The 18,219-nt window shown below is 37.8% G+C and overlaps 1 protein-coding gene across 2 annotated transcripts in view; it reads left to right on the top strand.

Moving 5' to 3' along the window:
* Positions 1–9,855: 9,855 nt before the first annotated feature.
* Positions 9,856–18,219, top strand: part of LOC133623129 (calcium release-activated calcium channel protein 1-like) — a 9,397-nt gene continuing 1,033 nt past the window's right edge. Inside the window, exons 1-3 of one of the 2 annotated variants that reach the window (XM_061986151.1) lie at positions 9,856–9,871; positions 9,970–10,169; positions 15,991–18,219. The exon at positions 15,991–18,219 is cut by the window's right edge and continues 1,033 nt beyond it. In XM_061986151.1, the coding sequence (XP_061842135.1) occupies positions 10,056–10,169; positions 15,991–16,536 (660 nt within the window). In that variant the 5' untranslated portion in view covers positions 9,856–9,871; positions 9,970–10,055 and the 3' untranslated portion in view covers positions 16,537–18,219. Of the gene's footprint in view, positions 9,872–9,902; positions 10,170–15,990 lie in introns of those variants that run through there. The other variant, XM_061986150.1, reaches the window with a different exon arrangement.

Raw genomic sequence — 18,219 nt, 5'->3', positions numbered from 1 at the left:
TCAAATATCTTGTCTTTGTAGTGCATTCAATTGAATATGGGTTGAAAAGGATTTGAAAATCCTTATATTCCGTTTATATTTACATCTAACACAATTTCCCAACTCATATGGAAACAGGGTTTGTACTTTTGGCAATATAGTGTAGCTTTAATCGATGCTGCCACAGATAGATTGATTTTATTTTGACATTTCTTCTGTCATGTCATTCTTGTTCCAAATTGCTCTATACTTGGGATTGTATGATACCTTTGTATTTTTGCTGGTTCTTTGTGAACGACAGAGTTCTTTTCTGATGTACTTCAATGATATCATCACTTTTGTCAGGGCGTCTTCCTCATTCCCCGTAGTGCCTGATGTACGGTAACACATATAATTAGCTTCGTTTTCATCTCAATTAAAGCCTCTTTCATGCTCGCCAACACGGAAGAAGGAGAACCACGGGAGCGTCAGTGTGAGAAAAAGTGTTGCTGTCAGCCGGTTGTCATCCTATAGTGACAAGCAGTTGTGACACATCCTGCATCACTTCAGCGCGGGGATGTGACACCTTGTCTATACAGGTGACAGATTCTCTGTCGACAAGACTATCCAATTAAAACATAAATAAAACATACTACTGTACTCGTCGCCAACAACAGTTCACCAGCCAGAGGTCCGTGTTGTTTAGTTTGTGCTGAAGAGTTTGAAGGTGTGGCTTACTGGTTGGGCTGCTTGACAGAACTTGGACAAAATGATTTTTGCAGAGACATCAGGAATTTCTAGTTTGTAAACTGTATCTAGGGGGAAATTGCGTGGACAAGAAGGGAAATAAGACAGACAACAACAACAACAGAACAACACCAGCAAATATGATATATGCAAATATGATACCAAAAATTATTAAAAAAAACAAATTTGTTAAGTAGAGAGTAATAACGCAGTAATGACAATGAACATTATTGCACTTCAAATGGAATGTTAAAAATACTAACAGAGATAACAATATTGATAATGACAAACAAAAATGACCTCTATTATCAACATTGCAATCGCTTCAAATGCAACAATACAAAAATGTGATGAATACTTGAGTAACAAAAGAAAGGAGATAAAGAGGAGCGGGAAAGAAAGGAGAGTGGAATATGATAACCTTTTACATTGTTATGATAAAATAGGAGTATATTGTGTGTGTGCGTGTGTGTGTGTGTTAGTGTGCGTGTATGTGTGTGTGGTAGCGCTTAAATTAACAATATCACCAATACTTGGTTAATATTCAGATCACAAAATGTAAATGGAGTATTGTTTTGCGGTTGATTTGTAAGAGGGATTTCTGGGTGGAATAGACGCAGTGGTCCCCAACCACTGGGCCATGGCCCGGTACCGGTCCGTGGATCGATTGGTATCGGGCCGCACAAGAAAAGAAAAAAAAAAAGTTTTTATTTTTTTAAATTAAATAAACATAAAAAACACAAGATACACTTACAATTAGTGCACCAACCCAAAAAACCTCCCTCCCCTCATTCACACAAAAGGGTTGTTTCTTTCTGTTATTAATATTTGTTTTTTGTAACTGCGGTTGGCAGTTACAAAAAGGTTGGGGACCACTGGAATAGAGGACCTCCCATTGACTCCATTGTGAACTGACTTTTATTTACGTTTATTTATGAGTTAGCAGTCATTAAGAAGAAAGACATATGTGTTCTTGTCTCTCATACGGATTGTGAATTATAGGCAAAATTCCAAAAAAAGTGCAGTTACCCTTTAAGAAAAAAAGAATAAACATGTCACAATAATAAGCTTAAGAAAATACCCTCGATAGGAAGACTCTGAAGATAAAGAAACACAGGCTATGTTCTTTTTGCTCATAATGTTAACCATACCAGGTTTGAAATGATCATTAAAAATGAATACGTAAATAATAAAAGAATGACCTCAAATATACGGAAGAAGATGGATGGATGGATGGATGGATGATCGACAGGACAAAAACTGTCCAATCAGAGCAAAACTGATGAAATCCTATCGAAGATACTCATGATATCTGAGATCAAAGGTCATAACACAAAGTATCACAACACTGTACTCATTTGAATTGTGTGTGTGTGTGTGTGTGTATATATATATAGCATTCAATATACAAAAAGTAGGGTTGTACTCATGCCTCATTCTTGTGAGAATCCTGCGTGTGACTGAAGCAATTGGAGTGGGACGATCCAGGACTCGCTGCAGTGTTCTCAAACAACCACCAGGTAGCATCTGTGAGCAGATAATACTGTATCATCTCTTTCTCTTACGGACCTATCAGGACGGTGGTGCATTCTTCACGCATTCTTTACTCACGCTTAAAGTGAAGGGTTGGGCGAAAACTACAATCGTACCTGCTATGGTTGAAAAGAGAAACTGGAAATTGTGATGTATCATGTTGTATGCTTGCATGTTCGAAATAAACTCAAACTCAACTCAACTCAACTCAACAGTTTGTAATGGTAGGGATTGATTACAGATTTTAGACGACATCAAAACCTAGTGTTACCAAATGTGAATACGTGTCATCATCACAACATAAGGAACTATTATGAGAAAGGGTACAGCTATAATTGTGAAATCCTGCAATAAGTGTTTTTGGTATATTTACACAATCTAAATAGATCTAACACAAAGGTTGCAAAAACAATACATTTTTACAAATATACTAGCATCCACTTTGGATTTATTTAATTATTTAACAATATCAGAATCAGCTTCATTGGTCAAGTATATGTTTAACATACAAGGAATGTGTACACTGTGCTCTCTTTGTTATGTTGACTATTGTGATTGTAGTTTAACATAGTTGTATATAACTGCACCGCATCATACTTTCTAAAAACTAGTTCCAATATTTTTGGTTGCTTTATTTATCTACAGGGCAAAATAGTTGAACCAGCTTTTAACAAGAAGGGCAATTCATGCTTTGCCACAATAATTAACCAAATGTTAAAAGAAAATGTCTCTGGCAATGTCAATCCAAACTGCAGTTGCTATTATTATTATTGACAGACATTATTATATGGCATCTTGTTACATTATGCAGGTCTAATTAGTTTAGGCAATTTCACATAATAACATTACACAACATTGAAAGGGCACAACTTTTGCCAGAAGTTCCATGGTGCGGACGCAAGGGGGCGACTATGAACAGCACACGGCAGGGAATTGTGGGTAGTAGAGGTGGGCAATATTGCAAAATTGTGTACCAATTCGATACCAAGTATTGCTAATGCAAATACTCAAATCACATTAAATATTATTTTATTTATGTGTTTATCATTATTTTGACCAAAATTGGAGGTGAACAAATACTGTAGTTAAAAATAATAATGTTAAAATAAATACAAATATATATGAAAAAATAAATAAATAAAATAAAATAAATAAATATATATATATATATATATATCACTGCTCTTTCATATTTGATGCATTCACTGTATAATATTTGTATAATATTACTGAATGGAAACTGTGCCTGTCACATAGACAAATAAATAAATAAATCAAAAATATCAAGGAATAAATTTAGGATTAGGATTAAATTTATTATTATATTACACATGCATAAAAGAGCACCAGGTAACAAAATGTGGTTTGACATCAAATCCAGAAGTGTATTAATTTGTATACAGTATTTATATATGTATTTACAGAATACATAATCTGAGTTACTACATTATTATCATTAATATCTTATATTATTTGAGATATTTGTTTTATAAATATTAAAAGTAGATGTAATGGATAGAGAGTAATATATAAATATACCTAAACTATGATATGAATATTTATTTTTTTATTTTCATTTACAAAAATCCCACAGAATATTAGCCAGTTCAACAAAACAGTTCTGTATAAAACTGTCCCAATTTAAAACCAATTCCCCGGCCTTGCAACATTCCGAACATCAATCCACAGAGCAACCAAAAAGACAAACACAACACTAAAAAAAAAAAAAAAAAAAAAAAAAAAGTTTTTAAATAAAAAATAAAAATGGTCAAACAAAAATCAATAATATATATATATATATATATATATATATATATATATATATATATATATATATATATATATATATATATTATAATAATAATAATAATAACGTCAATAACAAAAGCAAATCACTTTTATTATCACTCATCATTTGTCTCACCATCATAGCCTTTAATAAAAAAAAACAATAACACTTGCATTGCATCTCATAAACTTCACAACACATCATATCTATTTTTTTACCCTAAGGAAGAAAAATTCATGCTTTAGGTTAATTTAATAGCTAAAAGTTGCCCCTAAATGGTGGAATGCACTCCCTTATTAGCTGGGAGCTGCCCCTTCGTTTACATTCATAAAAGGCAGTCAAAACACATTTGTTTACGTGTGCATTCCTGTAATGTTCTGTTTTTTAAATAATTTTATATGGCAACACTGAATTGTCCCTAGTGTGTGAATGTTGTCTGTCTATCTGTGTTGGTCCTGCGATGAGGTGACCACTTGTCCAGGGTGTACCCTTGTACCAATGGACAAGCGGTAGACAAATGAATGGATGGATGGATTTTTACCATCATATCTATTATTTTATTTTTCAATGTTTCTGTTGTTGCACCATGCTTGTTTTGTACTATTTGTGTTTTAAACATGTGTTTATTATTTTGTTTTTTTAATAGTTTAAATTTTTTTTTAAATATATTAATTAATACAATTAATTAAATATTTTAATATTTATTAAAATATTTTAATATAATAATAATATTTTAATACTTTATTTAAAATCACTTTGTGAGGTCTCCCTGTGAAAAGTGCTATATAAATAAAATGTACCCACTATATAAATGACATGTACTTGATTATTTAAAACAAAGCAATATAATGGATCCCATATTCCAAGATAAGACTCATTATAATCTAATCTAAATGCAGTTGTTTTATTCTGACGTCATCTCCATAGCTTGTGCATACCAGTCAATATCAGTTAGACTATCAACGTCTTGCATTGTTTACATATTATTTTTGTTGTGATGCATATTGTCGCGTCCAGAAGAAGTGCACACAAAGTATGTCGCTCTTTTTCAACTTTTATTGAGCAACCTATGCTGACACAGCTCAATTTATCTCGTTCCTTCCACACGCACGTCTTTACTCGTTCCTTATTTCCGCAACAACGAACACTTCCTCCCTCTTCGCCAATCACCTTACAGGCGTGGTACGTTCAGAACAATGGGAATTTGTAACACAACGTCTACACCAGCAGGTCGTTACAACATTAACAAAAAAACAAAAAAAATGTTATCCTTTGATGACACGTCATTAAATTGATGCAGATCTCCAAAAATACAAGTTTGCATTGTCATCGGGTTTATATATTTTGATATGTTTTCTTATTTAAATTGTGTAGATGAAGAGTGTTTTTGGTTTGTTGTGTCCGACATAAAAAAACACATTGAACTGAAAAATATTGATACGGATCAGTGAACTAAACACCAGGTAAGGCATAGATACTTTTGGAGTTTTTTTTCCCTTTTTTTTTTTTTTTTTACTTAAATTCATATGTGGAGCTATAATCATTGTTGATTTGGTTGCACATTAGAGTAAAAGGAAAAAGAAGGGAGTTATTTGCTTTCATAAAAACGTTATCATAATGATATTATGATATGATAAATGGGGGACAAAAAGTATTTGATAAAGTTGTGATTAAATACTTTTTGGTCCCATTTGCTTTTAACAAAATAAATCAAATATTGTGAGTGTATCTTACCTTTCTGTATTTGCATCTGAAGCAGCAATAGCTATCCTCCATGAAAACGTACTTCGTATGATCACATTCATTTTGTCTTAAAGTCTAGTTTAGAGAAGTATTTAATCTTGGATACAGTATAATATACTGCATTTGATTTATTTTTCAACCACTGTGCCGCGGCACACTAGTGTGCCGTGATATACAGAGATGCAGTGTGCCGTGGGAGATTATGTAATTTCACCTATTTGGGTTAAAAATATTTTTTGCAAACCAGTAATTATAGTCTGCAAATGATGTGTTGTTGTTGAGTGTTGGTGCTGTCTAGAGCTCGGCAGAGTAACCGTGTAATACTCTTCCATATCAGTAGGTGGCAGCCGGTAGCTAATTGCTTTGTAGATGTCGGAAACAGCGGGAGGCAGGGTGCAGGTAAAAAGGTGTCTAATGCTTAAACCAAAAATAAACAAAAGGCGAGTGCCCCTAAGAAAAGGCATTGAAGCTTAGGGAAGGCTATGCAGAACAAAACTAAAACTGAACTGGCTACAAAGTAAAGAAAAACAGAATGCTGGACGACAGCAAAGACTTACTGTGGAGCAAAGACGGCGTCCACAATGTTCATCTTGAACATGACATGACAATCAAAAATGTCCCCACAAAGAAGGATAAAAACAACTGAAATACTTTTGATTGCTAAAACAAAGTAGATGCGGGAAATATCGCTAAAGAAGACATCAACAATGTCCACACAAAAAAAAGATAGCAACAACTTAAATGTTCATAAAACAAAGCCGGTGCGGGGAATAGCGCTCAAAAGGAAGACATGAAACTGCTACAGGAAAATACCCCCCCCCCCCCCAAAAAAAGCCACCAGAATAGGAGCGCAAGACAAGAACTAAAACACTACACACAGGAAAACAGCAAACAACTCCAAATAAGTCACGGCGTGATGTGACAGGTCGTGACAGTACACCTACTTTGAGACAAGAGCTATAGTGATGCATGCTTGGTTATGGTTTAAAGTCATATCCAACAATTGCGACAACGACTTTTTACTGTCAACTGAGTTTCGTTTTTTAATGATTTCTGCTGGTGGTGTCCCTCCGGATTTTTTCAACGCAAAAAATGTGCCTTGTCTCAAAAAAGGTTGAAAAACACTGCGGTATATAATCCTCCATATTGGCAGACACATTTATTTAATTCCAAGCAATAAAACAATATTTTTGCATCTGACAAAAAAACACACCCACAAACGCTGGCTTAAAAAAAATGCCATGTTTGTTATAAATACACATTCATTCATTTTCAAAATAATCTTACTCATCTCATCATATAAAATATAACTTACTTCACCAATTATTATTATTATTTTTTTTTTTTTATTGTGATTACTCATGCAGTATATTGTGAATAAATTGAGAACAGGAAGTGAACAAAAGTTTTAGCAACTGCTATGTAAAAGAAAAGGGGTAGGATTAAAGGCCTACTGAAACCCACTACTACCGACCACGCAGTCTGATAGTTTATATATCAATGATGAAATCTTAACATTGCAACACATGCCAATACGGCCGGGTTAGTTTACTAAAGTGCTATTTTAAATTTCGCGCGACATATCCTGCTGAAAACGTCTCGGTATGATGACGTCAGCGTGTGACGTCGCGGATTGTGGAGGACATTTTGGGACAGCATGGTGGCCAGCTATTAAGTCGTCTGTTTTCATCGCAAAATTCCACAGTATTCTGGACATCTGTGTTGGTGAATCTTTTGCAATTTGTTCAATGAACAATGGAGACCGCAAAGAAGAAAGCTTTAGGAGGGAAGCGGTGTATTGCGGCCGACTTTAGCAACACAAACACGGCCGGTGTTTCATTGTTTACATTTCCGAAAGATGACAGTCAATCTTTAACATTGGCCTGTGGAGAACTGGGACAACAGAGACTCTTACCAGGAGGACTTTGAGTTGGATACGCAGACACGGTACCGTGAGTACGCTTCCAAACATTTGATCGCTTGCCCGGACGTGCGTGCCGCTATGTGCATGTCACGTAAATAATTCAATGTATACACCCTGATGATTATCTTGTGTGATGACTGTATTATGATGATAGTATATATGATAGTATATATCTGTATCATGAATCAATTTAAGTGGACCCCGACTTAAACAAGTTGAAAAACTTATTCGGGTGTTACCATTTAGTGGTCAATTGTACGGAATATGTACTCCACTGTGCAACCTACTAATAAAAGTCTCAAAAAGTCTCACGTACGTAACTTTGGGGACTTTGGGGAAATATATGTGCTGTATGAACTTTGGGGAGCTGAACGGTACTTTGGGCTGTGGGATTGAGTGTGTTGTGCAGGTGTTTGAGTTGTATTGGCGGGTTATATGGACGGGAGGGGGGAGGTGTTTGTTATGCGGGATTAATTTGTGGCATATTAAATATAAGCCTGGTTGTGTTGTGGCTAATAGAGTATATATATGTCTAGTGTTTATTTACTGTTTTAGTCATTCCCAGCTGAATATCAGGTCCCACCCGCCTCTCACAGCATCTTCCCTATCTGAATCGCTCCCACTGCCCTCTAGTCCTTCACTCTCACTTTCCTCATCCACGAATCTTTCATCCTCGCTCAAATTAATGGGGAAATCGTCGCTTTCTCGGTCCGAATCGCTCTCGCTGCTGGTGGCCATGATTGTAAACTATGTGCAGATGTGAGGAGCTCCACAACCTGTGACGTCACGCTACTCGTCTGCTTACTTCCGGTAGAGGCAAGGCTTTTTTATCAGCGACCAAAAGTTGCGAACTTTATCGTCGATGTTCTCTACTAAATCCTTTCAGCAAAAATATGGCAATATCGCGAAATGATCAAGTATGACACATAGAATGGACCTGCTATCCCCGTTTAAATAAGAAAATCGCATTTCAGTAGGCCTTTAAAAAAGCTCTGCTTCTTCCTACTTGTTTTCGAACATGTTGAGAAGAGAAACTGGCAATTATGATGTATCATGTTGTATGTTTGCATGTTTGAAATAAACTCAAACTCAGTTAAAAAAAAATAAAAAAATTCTGGCTTCTGCTGGAGCACGGGTCGGCAACCCAAAATGTTGAAAGAGCCATATTGGACCAAAAATACAAAAACAAATCTGTCTGGAGCCGCAAAAAATTAAAAGCCATATTATATACAGATCATGTGTCATGAGATATAAATTGAATTAAGAGGACTTAAAGGAATCTAAATGAGCTCAAATATAGCTACAAACGAGGCATAATGATGCAATATGTACATATAGCTAGCCTAAATAGCATGTTAGCATCGATTAGCTTGCAGTCATGCAGTGACCAAATATGTCTGATTAGCACTCCACACAAGTCAATAACATCAACAAAACTCACCTTTGTGCATTCATGCACAACGTTAAAAGTTTGGTGGCCAAAATTAGACAGAAAAAGAAGTGGCATAAAACACGTCCGAGAAAGTTACACATGTAAACAAACTAGGGTGAGTTCAAGGACCGCTAAAATTAGGAGGACAAAACAGCGCTCGCCAAATACTCGAATCAGTGAAGCATGTTTAATATAAACAGTGGGATTTCTAACAATTAGGGAGGTTTGTGTCATGTTTGTCCTCCTACAGAAACCATATTAAAACAAAAAATATATTTTTTTCCCCTCATCTTTTTCCATTTTTCATACATCTTTGAAAAAGCTCCAGGGAGCCACTAGGGCGGCGCTAAAGAGCCGCATGCGGCTCTAGAGCCGCGGGTTGCCGACCCCTGTGCTGGAGAGACATGTGTCTGCGAACTTGAGCGCCCCCACTTCTCCCAGTGTGGCGAGTCAGAGTACTGCAGTAGCATTGAACTGCAAGTTGACAATATATCGCCCCCTACTGTGAGGCAGAAGTACGATTTTAACCATGAAAATTATTATGGAAATATACAGGCACAACACCAAAATCACATAGAAAGCATAGAACAAAAGAGAACTATTTAAACTTATTTTATCTTATTACTTCGTTTTTGAACATCTCATGGTTAAGCCACCTGGTGGCAAGGCGAGGCAATGCCCTACTCGCCTCCCCTGACAGCACGTCACTGATACGGATGCCACCCGTGGTATCACCCTAGTCGACGTATGTATGGCTTCGCCCGCCCAGGGTATCTCATGTTTCTGACAGTCAGCTGTTGCAGGAAAGTTTGATCGGTCTTCTTTTTTTTCTTCTTCCTTCAGAGCTCTCTTTCAGTCCTTAATCGCTTCTATCGACACAAAAGAAGAAGAGAAAAGTCTTCCGGCACCAAACTTCCGCAACTATCGGCATGAGTTTGAACGAGCACTCGCTGCAGGCGCTGTCATGGAGGAAGTTGTACTTAAGCCGAGCCAAACTCAAAGCCACCAGCCGCACTTCAGCCCTTTTGTCAGGGTTCGCGATGGTAAGTCGATTTATTTTGCTACGCGCACGACTTTTTAAAAAGTGGCTCCGTGACGCACGTAACAATAATAACTCATTTCAAGGTCTTGCCTTTTTGAGAAGGCCTGAATATCTTCCACGTGTTTTCCCTTCACCTGAAGATATTGTCGAATATAATAACGTTGGAAATTGTCCAAGTGTAAGGCAATTGATTAGTCGCCTTGCTTTGACAAGTAACATTAGAAAGCAGAAGTACGTGCGAACATAACAATATGTTGTCATACTCTTAAAAGGACAAGCGAGTAAGCAAGGAAGTGTTATTAGCAAGGAAGTTCAGTTTCGAACATGCACACCATACAATGTAATGCATCACATACTGTATTTCCAGTTGTTTCATTACAGCACGACCGAAAAGGAGTAGGAAGAAGCAGAGCTTATTTAGTCCTACCTCTTTTCATACCATTGCAATGTTATCCAATGTCCTCCGTAACAGAACAGTGAACAAATAAATAATAAATTAATAATATACCATAGTATGCAAACAATAGGGGTGTAACGGTACACAAAAATTTCGGTTCGGTACGTACCTCGGTTTAGAGGTCACGGTTCGGTTACGGTACAGTAAGAAAACAACAAAATATAAATTTTTTTGGTTATCTATTTACCAAATTTGTAAACAATGGCTTTATCCTTTTAACATTGGGAACACTATAATAATTATGCCCACGTTAATAAACATTAAAGTGCCTAAAGTTGTTGCTCAGATTAAAGGGGAATATTATCACAATTTCACAATTGTTAAAACCATTAAAAATCAGTTCCCAATGGCTTATTATATTTTTCTAAGTTTTTTTCAAAATTTTACCCATCACGCAATATCCCTAAAAAAAAGCTTCAAAGTGCCTGATTTTAACCACCCGTCCATTTTCCTGTGACGTCACACAGTGAAGCCAACACAAACAAACATGGCGGAAAGAACAGCAAACTATAGCGACATTAGCTCGGATTCAGACTCGGATTTCAGCGGCTTAAGCGATTCAACAGATTACGCATGTATTGAAACGGATGGTTGTAGTGTGGAGGCAGGTAGCGAAAATGAAATTGAAGAAGAAACTGAAGCTATTGAGCCATATCAGTTTGAACCGTATGCAAGCGAAACCGACGAAAACGACACGACAGCCAGCGACACGGGAGAAAGCGAGGACGAATTCGGCGATCGCCTTCTAACCAACGATTGGTATGTGTTTATTTGGCATTAAAGGAAACTAACAACTATGAACTAGGTTTACAGCATATGAAATACATTTGGCAACAACATGCACTTTGAGAGTGTAGACAGCCCAATTTTCATCAATTAATATATTCTGTAGACATACCCTCATCCGCTTTCTTTTCCTGAAAGCTGATCTGTCCAGTTTTGGAGTAGATGTCAGCAGGCCAGGGAAGCTAGGGTCGATATTCTTCTCTTGACCATCTTCGGTGGCATAAGGGACGGTGTGAGCCAAGACATCCAGGGGGTTTAGCTCGCTCGTCTGCGGGAACAAACTGCCGCCATTGCTTGCCGTGCTACCGAGGTCCTTTGTCCCTGAATTGCTCACACACTCCGGCAGATTCAATGGGGGTCTGGCGGCAGATTTCTTTGACTTTATCGTTGGAAATGCATCTGCTTTGAGTGTCGCAGGATATCCACACATTCTTGCCATCTCTGTCGTAGCATAGCTTTCGTCGGTAAAGTGTGCGGAACAAACGTCCAATTTCTTGCCACTTTCGCATCTTTGGGCCACTGGTGCAACTTGAATCCGTCCCTGTTCGTGTTGTTACACCCTCCGACAACACACCGACGAGGCATGATGTCTCCAAGGTACGGAAAACAGTCGAAAAAACGGAAAATAACAGAGCTGATTTGACTCGGTGTTTGAGAAAATGGCGGATTGCTTCCCGATGTGACGCCACATTGTGACGTCATCGCTCCGAGAGCGAATATTAGAAAGGCGTTTAATTCGCCAAAATTCACCCATTTAAAGTTCGGAAATCGGTTAAAAAAAATATATGGTCTTTTTTCTGCAACATCAAGGTATATATTGACGCTTACATAGGTCTGGTGATAATGTTCCCCTTTAAATAAAATGACAACACTTTTCTTCCACAGATAAAAAGTGCAACATTAAACAGTTTCAAGTCAACTCATCATGCTTAATTTATTACAGCATTTGGGAAGCCTTTGTTTATCTATTGTGTACTAGTGTTGTCCCGATACCAATATTTTGGTACCGGTACCAAAATTATTTTGATACTTTTCTAAATAAAGGGGACCACAAAAAAATTGCATTATAGGCTTTATTGTAACAAAAAATCTTCGGGTACATTAAACATATGTTTCTTATTGCAAGTTTGTACTTAAATAAAATAGTGAACATACAAGACAACTTGTCTTTTAGTAGCAAGTAAGCAAACAAAGGCTCCTAATTTAGCTGCTGACATATGCAGTAACATTGTGTCATTTTCCATTCTATTATTTTGTCAACATTATGATCTACTTGTTCATTTTCTGTTAATATCTGCTTACTTTCTCTTTTAACATGTTATATCGACACTTCTGTTGAAATATAATAATCACTTATTCTTCTGTTGTTTGATACTTTCATTAGTTTTGGATGATACCACAAATTTGGGTATCAATCCGATACCAAGTCGTTACAGGATCATATATTGGTCATATTCAAAGTCCTCATGTGTCCAGGGACATATTTCCTGAGTTTATAAACATAATATGAATAAAAAAAAACGAAAGATGATGTTGTGATACCAAAAATATCTACGTAATCATTGTATTATCGACTAGATACGCTCCTGTGCTTGATATCATTACAGTGGATGTTAGGTGTAGATCCACTCATGGCGTTTGTTTACATTTTGACGCCGGTGAGGTACGGTTTGTAGTGAAACATGTTTAGCTATTCCTCGTCCTGCAGGGATGATACTTGTAAGAATCTTACTTTATTTGTCGCCATGGAGGCGAGGATTAGTGATTTAGAAGTAGCTAAAACACTACTGATGGACTTTAGCCGCTAGCTAGCTAGCCATGTTTTAAAGCACCTCTTACCGAGGGTGTTTCAGTGTTATAACTTCACAAGGGCTGCAACTAACAACTAATTTGATACTCGATTAATCTGTTGATTATTTATTCGATTAATAATCGGATAAAAGAGACAAACTACATTTCTATCCTTTCCAGTATTTTATTGGAAAAAAAACCATACTTATTTTGATTATTGTTTCTCAGCTGTGTGTAAATGTTGCAGTTTATAAATAAAGGTTTATAAAGAAATACAATTAAAAAAAAAAAGTAGCTTCTGCGCATGCGCATAGCATAGATCCAACGAATCGATGACTAAATTAATCGCCAACTATTTTTTAATCGATTTTAATCGATTAGTTGTTGCAGCCCTAAACTTCACCTTTATCGTTAGTTTTTAAGCAAAAATGCGTCCGTTCTCCCTTTTCTGTCTACACACTGGGTCTGCTTGTAAGTATTCCGTGATTGTGCGCTGCCGAACATGCTCCTCTGCTTGTAAACCAGCAATGACACGACATGACAACGACGGGGGCGCAGGGGGGGGTGGACCAGTTCCTTTCAGAGGCGGTATAGTATCGAATATGATTCATTAGTATCACGGTAGCCCTGCGATGAGGTGGCGACTTGTCCAGGGTGTACCCCGCCTTCCGCCCAATTGTAGCTGAGATAGGCTCCAGCGACCCCAAAGGGAATAAGCGGTAGAAAATGGATGGATGGGATGGATAGTATCACGGTACTATACTAATACCGGTATACCGTACAACCCTAATGTACCGTAAGAATTTTTATTAAAATAAAGACAATAATGCAATTTTTTGTGGTGCCCTTTATTTAGAAAAGTACCGAAAAGTATCGGAATAATTTTGGTACCTGTACCGGTACCACAATATTGGTATCGAGACAACACTAATTGTATGTAATAAAATAAAATAATGAAGTAACATTGTGTTGATATTGCTACACTGTCAATAGCACTCACCATAAATAAATAGAAACATTTTACAGTTAATACATGTGATTGTATCAGTATTTTAATCGGCCGATCTCACTCATGGATGATCAGTATCAGAATCGGCAGCTTAAAACCCTGATCGGAACATTTTTAGTTGTGACCCCTCTGAAAAAAATGAAGTTGTCAGTCTTGATTGTAGCTTGTGACAATGTTGCGCTATTCCTGACCTTTTTTTCCTCCGTCAAGTAAAATATTCTGCCATTTTCCACATCAATAGTTTTCTGTGCAGAGAAAGCGAGGACTTTAGGGCTAATTAGGGATGATGTTTGATAAGAAATGATCGAGTTCGAGCCCATTATCGAATCCTCTTATCGAACCAATTCCTTATCGATTCTCTTATCAAATCCAGATAGGTTGTTGTATATGGGAAAAAACACAATATTTGGTTTAACAAAAGCTCACTTTTATTTTATAAGAAAAAAAATAAAATAAAAATAAATATTGACTGTTACCCCCCTAAAAAAATAAAAAAAATAAATATTGACTGTTGTTACCCAAAGTATATTAAGTGGGATTTTTCAGAAAAACAAATATATACAGTAATACAAAAACAACCTGTCTCTGTGATCACTATAGGTGTATAAATAATATAGTGTTAAATAAAATCAGTCCCTTTGGCACAAAACTGAAAATAATACAGCTCTCCAAAAAGTGCACTTCTGCTGCTATTGGAACATACTAACTACACACGCTATGACACTAAGAACACCACAGTCATCAATCAACAATTCTTCCCCCCTTACATGAGAGCGAAGCCTGGCAATAATTGCATATCGCCTGTTCTGCCCTCACTATACGTGTTGAGGTTATACAGCTTGGCAGACAGCTAACAAACAATCCAAGACGTCTAATAAAGTTCCAAAGCAGATTAATCCATTTAGGCTCTTTATTGTTGTTGATCCTGCTTTGTCTTTTCCTATCTTTACTTTTGTCTTGCACTGGACTGTTATTATGTTTTTAAAATTGAAATACACACAATGACAAATGTATAAGCTATGTGATTCAATTAACATACTGAAATGTAATACACAATATGTAAATATTAGCTTCACACAAATGTACAGTACTATCATCAAACAAATACTTGAAACAATTTCGATGGTGGAAATACACGACTGGAAGCCATTTTAAGTCCTCAAAACATCCATTGAAACAGTGCACAAAAATCGTGTTTCAATAAACATCTTAGTATCGAATTTAACCACTTTCCACCTTAATATTGAGGTACATAAACAAGTTAAACAGTTTACTTACAGACTTATCTTTTCCAAGGCTTGTAAGAGCTAACACAACTTGTCTACTTCTCAATTGTGTCATGTACGGAACTGACGTCGCCAATCCGGAAGTGCCCAAACTAATGACGCGTAGTATTTTCATATCGCCACAAGGTGTCAGTAAGAGTCTACAATCAAATGGGCATAACATTGCCGTCCCACAGAGCATTTCCTATGGGACGGGATTCGTTCCCAGGGATTCGAATAAAGAACCAACTCTTTTTCTTTACTATAGTGGCCTCGATAACGGGAACCGGTTCTCAAAAAGGGATTTGAGTCTATGGAATCGGTTCTTTTCTTATCGAACAATCGGGAGAACCGGTTTCCAACATCATCCCTAGGGCTAATAAATGTAATTTTTTTGATGGCGATGTCAGTCTCCTCCATCCTATAGAGCACACTTTTCACTTACTGAAGACACAAGTGATTGAAGACTACGCTGTGATTGAAATTGTCTCATGTGGTGCATCTTCCCCCCCAGGTTGCCATGGTGGAGGTACAACTGGAAAGGGATTTTACTTACCCTCCAGGGCTGCTGATAGCGTTCAGTGCCTGCACCACAGTGCTAGTGGCAGTGCACCTGTTTGCACTCATGGTCAGCACCTGCATCCTCCCTAATCTCGAGGCCGTCAGCAACGTTCACAACCTCAACTCGGTGAACGAGTCGCCACATGAGCGCATGCATCGCCACATCGAGCTGGCCTGGGCCTTTTCCACCGTCATCGGCACCCTCCTGTTCCTCACCGAGGTGATGCTGCTCTGCTGGGTCAAGTTCTTGCCCCTTAAGAGCAACACGGAGAACAACGGCACCATTAGTTCCGGCGAAGCCGCGGCCATCGCGTCCACTTGCATCATGGTGCCTTTCGGATTGGTTTTTATCGTCTTCGCCGTTCACTTTTACCGCACGCTCGTCAGTCACAAAACAGACCGGCAAATCCGAGAACTGGAGCAGGTCATCCGGCTGCAGAACCAACTGGACCACAGGACGGAAAACGACGAGCTGAAGGCCGGAGGCCATTTCGCTTGACCGATGTGCTTGCTTGGAAGAGCTCGGGACATTTCAGCCATGCTTTTAGTTAAAGGAACATCATTTTATTGTTTTTTTTTTTAATCTGCACTGAAGCTTTGGTGAGTTCTTTCTCACATTTTTGCGCGTTTTAGTAGGAAAACAATTTCTGTCCTTATGTCATGCTGCGTTTTTGTTCCTGCAGCTATCACGAGATTGAATACAAAACCCTACTGAAAGACGTCCATATTAGTGATAGTTATAGCCATCGATGTGTCACTATTGTTTGAATGAAGGAGTTACATGCATTATACAGTGTGAAATTAGCTTTATATGCACTGTTGGAAAAGTAGGTCAGTGGCGCAAGCAGGATGGTGTAGTTAAAGTTAAAGTACCGATGATTGTCACACACACACACACACACACACACACGCTAGGTGTGGCGAAATTCTGCATATTGACACAAGCGATACCTGACAAAGGACAGTTTAAAGTTAAAGTTAAAGTACCAATGATTGACACACACACACTAGGTGTGGTGAAATTTGTCCTCTGCATCTGACCCATCCCTTGTTCACCCCCTGGGAGGTGAGGGGAGCAGTGGGCAGCAGCAGTGGCCGCGCCCGGGAATCATTTTTGGTGATTTAACCCCCAATTTCCAACCCTTGATGATGAGTGCCAAGCAGGGAGGTAATGGGTGCCATTTTTATAGTCTTTGGTATGACTCGGCCGGGGTTTGAACTCACAACCTACCGATCTCAGGGCGGACACTCTAACCACTAGGTCACTGAGTAGGTATTTATTCACAATGTTACATGTGGAAAAGAAATATGTGTGGAGTGAATATCCAAGTCCAAAGCAAATACCTGAAGCAGATGTAGACAGCTTTACTGTATAAGTCTATACAAGACAGTTCCAACTTTGGGGCAAAGGGTGGCAGCTCAGTGGAATATCTAAAAAGGGCAAAAAGGAAAAAATATGGTCACATGTTGTACAGTCGACACCAGGGGTGCCCATTATGTCGATCGAGAGCTACTGGACGACCGCGGAGGGTGTCAGTCGATCGCCAGCCAGGCATAAAAAAAAATAGACCTCAAAACCAAGACGTCACTTTATTGACATTCACGGCACCCGAGGGTCTTTTGAGATGACGCTGGCAACCGCGAGCTTATTATTGAGAAAAAATGACCGACAGTAAGGCAAGAAACACTTTATTTCAACAGACTGCCATCAAAATTCTAAAGACCGACTGCACAGTTCCTGTCTTTGCAATAAAAGCGCTGCTTCATCCTGCCTGCGCTAACAAAATAAGAGTCCCAGAAAGCTGGAGTGCTCAAGATAGCAAGCTACGGAGTTGCCGCCAATGTATTTTATTGTAAAGTGTGTAATAAGGAGTATGGAAGCTGGACAAATAAGATGCCAAATACCAACCACTTACAGAAAGGAGGACTTTTTTTTCTCCTTCATTCAAAAATGCGGACGTTATCATCACTACTGTCTGGTTGCAATCCATACAAGTCATCAGAATCAGGTAATACGCCAACTTATATTCTTGTCTTCATGAAAGAAAGGAATCTATATGTGTTAAACATGCTTGTATCATCGTTAAACACCTTTAACTTGTTAACAAAATCCTCTATTTCATAAATGTAAATTATATATATGAATGAGGTAGATCCCCTCCACTTGGTCAATTGAAAAGTA

The sequence above is a fragment of the Nerophis lumbriciformis genome, linkage group LG12 (assembly GCF_033978685.3).
Source record: "Nerophis lumbriciformis linkage group LG12, RoL_Nlum_v2.1, whole genome shotgun sequence".
NCBI classification, from domain to species: Eukaryota; Metazoa; Chordata; class Actinopteri; order Syngnathiformes; family Syngnathidae; genus Nerophis; species Nerophis lumbriciformis.
This window is presented reverse-complemented; position numbering and strand designations above follow the sequence as displayed.